We start from the raw sequence: 4,461 nt of genomic DNA, 5'->3' as shown, positions 1-4,461 counted from the left end.
AGCCCTTCTTCTTCGTCGTCGTCTTGTCTGATGCACTCAACCAAGCGTTCTAACCATGACCTCGCCCCTTCCCACCCCCCTACCATTCGAATTTCCATAGACAGGAATTATTTTAATGATATTCTAATGGGCCGCTGTAATATAAAAAACCATAAACGCTGTAGTCCAAACGAGCCGTTCGTTGTAGTTCTTGAAAATTGATTTTTTTTAAACGAAATATCTCCCTTTGGAGTGAACTTTGAGATTTGTAAGTTTGAAGATCTTTTTTTTATGCCCAAACATACACCCTACACACTGACTAGAAATAAAAGCATAATAGGACCCCTTTTAAACCATATGAGTTTAAACTTCAGATATAAGGTTTTCTGAGCGCACACATCCGAAGCACACGGACAGAAAGCGGCTGTCACAGCATGTGAGTACTAAACTAAGCTCTCATTCACACACAAGTTTATGTTAAAAACACACGAGTTACAAAAACAGCCGGTTATGTCTGTGAAGGTAAACAGCTGGGAAATAAATTGCATGTTTATTTTAGATCTGTGTGGCAGCAGCAATATACAGTAAATGAATCAATAAATCCACTGCTCTGTTGTCTCCTCTGAGGCTGGGACTCTAAATAGTGTTCTGTGCTCGTCTGTGCAGCCAGAGGCAGAACAGTTAGCATGTTTTGCTCAAACTTTCGCCATGGCATAAGAGCTGGTTCACTGTTGTCGCTTGCGAAAACACAATAACGGTGCCGTGGGTGTAAACTTACAGATTAAGGGGCGGTAATATTATAATGAGATCCCTTTGCCATGTCACCAAGGGAGCGAAATCAGACGTGCTCGTTTTCTCAGACGCTTGCAGAAAAAGGCTTACCTAAACAAAGTTACTGGGTTAATCTTTTTCACGTTTCCTTGGTTGGTAGATGCACCAGAGACAAGATTGTAGCACTTAAAACCTGGAAAAGACAGATTTTCATGATATGTCACCTTTAACACTTATAATTTCAGTTTCAACTAACTAAACTTTTTTTCTGCTTAGTAGCGATCATGTCTTTCTGTTCCATTTGATTTGTGTGTGTGTGTGTGTGTGTGTGTGTGTGTATATATATATATATATACATGTCATATTTAAGGTAATGATGCAATACATATCATATTATTGATATTAATAATATGATAATATCTGTAGTCAATATTGATTAAATGGGAGGGGGAAATTCTACCCAGACCCAGCTAGGAAAGAAAATTATAAAAGGACTTACTGAAGTGGTATTCTGGAACTGTGAATAAATGTAATAAAACAGCAAAATAATAATAACAACAACATCTTCATCAAAAAAAAAGAGAGAGAAATTACCTTAGATAAAGTTTGATTAATATGTACATACAGTAGCGGTCAAAAGTTTGGACCCTTTACTATTTTTAATGTTTTTTAAAGACATTTCTTATGCTCATCAAGCCTGCATTTATTTGATCAAAAATACAGGAAAATAAAAATAAAAATAATAATATTCAGCAAGGATGTGTTAAATAGATACAAAGTTATAGTAAAGACTTATATTGTTATAAAAGGTTTATATTTTTATTTTTAAACATCCTTTTAATAATCAGAAAATCCTGAAAAATAGTATCACAGGTTATAAAATAAACATTAAGCACTCTTTCTAACATTGATAATAAATCAGCATATTAGAATGATTTCTGTAGGATCATGTGACACTGAAGACTGGAGAAATGGCTATTGAAAATGCAGTTTTGCATCACAGAAATATATTTAAAAGTATAGTAAAAATAGAAAACCATTATTTTAAATTGTAATAATATTTCACAATAGTATTGCTTTTTTTCTGTATTTTTGATCAAATAGGCTAAATCCAAGCTTGATGAGCATAAGAGACTTCTTTCAAAAACAAAATTGTAGTTTCCATATGTTTGTACTGTATAAGTAAAACATACAAAATTAAAGTTAAATGTTGTATAAATAAAAAGGTTAGGAATCATATTTGTTTCAAGTGCTTTTTATTGGGGGTCGGGGGGCCTCCAACATGAATTTTGCCTAGGGCCTCCTAATGTCTAGAACCGGCCCTGCATTAGTGAGAGAGTTCAATACAGATGAGTTTTGTCCTGAAGTCAGAGAGAATGAAGAGACTTACAGATAATTATGTTAAATGAGTTCATGAAGTCTTCAGATCGTCTGTTGAAGCTGATTGAGATTCAGTTGCTCCTCATATGAGGTTGTAGTTGGAGGTCCAGCAGGAGCTTCATTCTGCTTTCTATGGCGAGTCAGAGGCGTTTGTCTGAGGACGTGACGGAGCCAGAGCCTCCAGAAAACACTGGGATCAGAAAACTAATTACAGGACAAAAGCAAAACAGAAGAAATGTTATGAAATATGACATCAAATATTGTATGAACTATAGAGTTTTAACACATTTTCAACATTTTTTTTATTTTTTATTGTTTGAGTCACTTTGTTTTTTCTTCACAGATTCACCCAGATCTACACTGATTGTGACACCAGACAGTCCTGTATTCACTGGAGAGACAGTCAATCTGAAGTGTGTGATTGAGTCTTACAGTGACTGGAGATATGAGTGGTATGAAGGCACAGACAGTGTAATGTTACAGACGTCTGAGCGTTACACTGTAAACAGAGACACTCTCACTATCAGAGGAGCTACTGAGTCTGATCAGGATCAGTACTGGTGTAGAGGACAGAGAGACGAAAGACCAAAATCATCACAATCAAGCTCTGCTGTTTCTCTCACTGTGACGGGTGAGTTGAATATCATTGTCCTCTTAAACTCACTCTAAATGTACGGTTACAGATCCGATCGAGAGATTCTCAGATGTTACATTCACACTGCTGATAAATACACTTGTCACTCTTCTTTTGAGGGTTTATTTTTAAGGGTTTTATACTCTGTTTAATATTTATTTAATACTGTTTAATAATATTTTAACTTGCTAACGGGTCGTTTACACGTGTTCAAAACAGATAGAGCAAAACACAATGAAACTAATTGCAGGAATCTTAACATGTATTTTAATCCTGATAAAAACAGAGAGACACGACAGACGACACAACAGATAAAGGCTTCTGTCTGACAGACCTGGGCCCGTTTTCATGAAATCTCTTAGTGCAAAGTGTTGCTCCTAGTGAAAAAATTCAGAGAAAATTCTTAGATAAGTGGACATTTCCCCTTACAATTAAAGAGAAGATCTTAGGGAAGATAAAAGTTATTCACAAAGCATCTTAACCCTTAAAAGTGTTAGGAGTAGGGAGGAGTACTTTTAAGAGGCTTAAGAGTTCCCTTTCAGTCGGTCACTCCCAACGTCACGTCGGATGACCGACGAATTGGGATCTCGCTTAGAGAGACCAATCTACTTCGAGTGTAAACTAAACGAGCCAATGCACATTGGCATGTGATTATTGCATCCAGCTGCCGCTGATCACAGCATGAGTATAAGTAGGCAGCAGATGCAGCGCATATTCAGCTTTTCGCTTCGGAGCCGAGCGATCACATTGTTCTGCTCCTGACTACTCTACTAAGAGAAGAAGACTGAACGAGTTCAGCGCGCTCTTTGAGAGCTCTTCGTGTTGGTGGTACGGCGCTTCAGCGGTGGTGGTTTCTCGTGTCGAGTGGGTTGCACACATCAGGCTGCACTGTTTGTGTTGCAGGTGATCATCTCTCCTGTGCGCCTCAGCACGCTAAAATAGCTTTTTCCGTAAAAGAGCAATTTCGGGTGCGTCTTTTTAAAGACGACGTTGCGTGGCAAATTTGACGTTACGTCTTTGTAAAGACGATGTGGGTCTTGCTATAGACAACGTATCACCCGGGCGTTTCTGGATGCGGTCATTACCTGGCGCTGGGTGATGGTCACGATCGCTGCCTCACGTGCCTGGGCATGTAGCACGCTGAGGTGGCGTTTGTGGATGAGTCATCTTCTCATTGCGGGAAGATGATCATCTCGGAGTCGCGGGCCAAGCTCCGTTTCCTCAAGGGGCGGAGTTCCGTTGCCTCTGCCTCGATCTAGTTCTCCTCATGGCGGCAGCCAGGCGGGGGCTACTTCAGGCAGTAGAGCGGGCGGTCTTAGGCACTCCGCAGGCAGTTGAGCTGCCAATGGAACGTGCTGGGCCCTCTACAAAGTACTCGACTGGCCAACGATGCTTACGGCCTGTGGAGAAGCTGCCTCCGCCTACGCTCATCCTCCTCCTTCGCCAGCTGGCAGCAGCGGGCGGTTCGAGAGAGTCAAAGAAGGCCCTAGTCGCGCACCCTCTGCCAACCTGTGGAACCAGGTAAGCGTTGCACTGCACACTCAGACCCTTCTTCGGTCCTCTCACAAGCCGCTCGAGTTGGGTCCCTGCGTTCCACCTCGCTGCCCCACTGCGGGCACGGCAGTGGTTCCGTTGGTCCCGCTTGCACGGTATCTGGGTGCCTGGCTAGCGCTACCCAGCCCGTCTCGCTGGCTTCT

General features: G+C 41.0%; 1 protein-coding gene across 1 annotated transcript in view; it reads left to right on the top strand.

The window, feature by feature from the left end:
* Positions 1-4,461, top strand: part of LOC107686102 (basement membrane-specific heparan sulfate proteoglycan core protein-like) — a 23,304-nt gene that overhangs the window by 14,422 nt on the left and 4,421 nt on the right. Inside the window, exon 4 of the mRNA XM_016482945.1 lies at positions 2,474-2,761. Within this exon, the coding sequence (XP_016338431.1) occupies positions 2,474-2,761 (288 nt within the window). The remainder of the gene's footprint in view (positions 1-2,473; positions 2,762-4,461) is intronic.

Source organism: Sinocyclocheilus anshuiensis, unplaced genomic scaffold (genome assembly GCF_001515605.1).
Source record: "Sinocyclocheilus anshuiensis isolate Anshui unplaced genomic scaffold, SAMN03320099.WGS_v1.1 scaffold1243, whole genome shotgun sequence".
Lineage (NCBI taxonomy): Eukaryota > Metazoa > Chordata > Actinopteri > Cypriniformes > Cyprinidae > Sinocyclocheilus > Sinocyclocheilus anshuiensis.
This window is presented reverse-complemented; position numbering and strand designations above follow the sequence as displayed.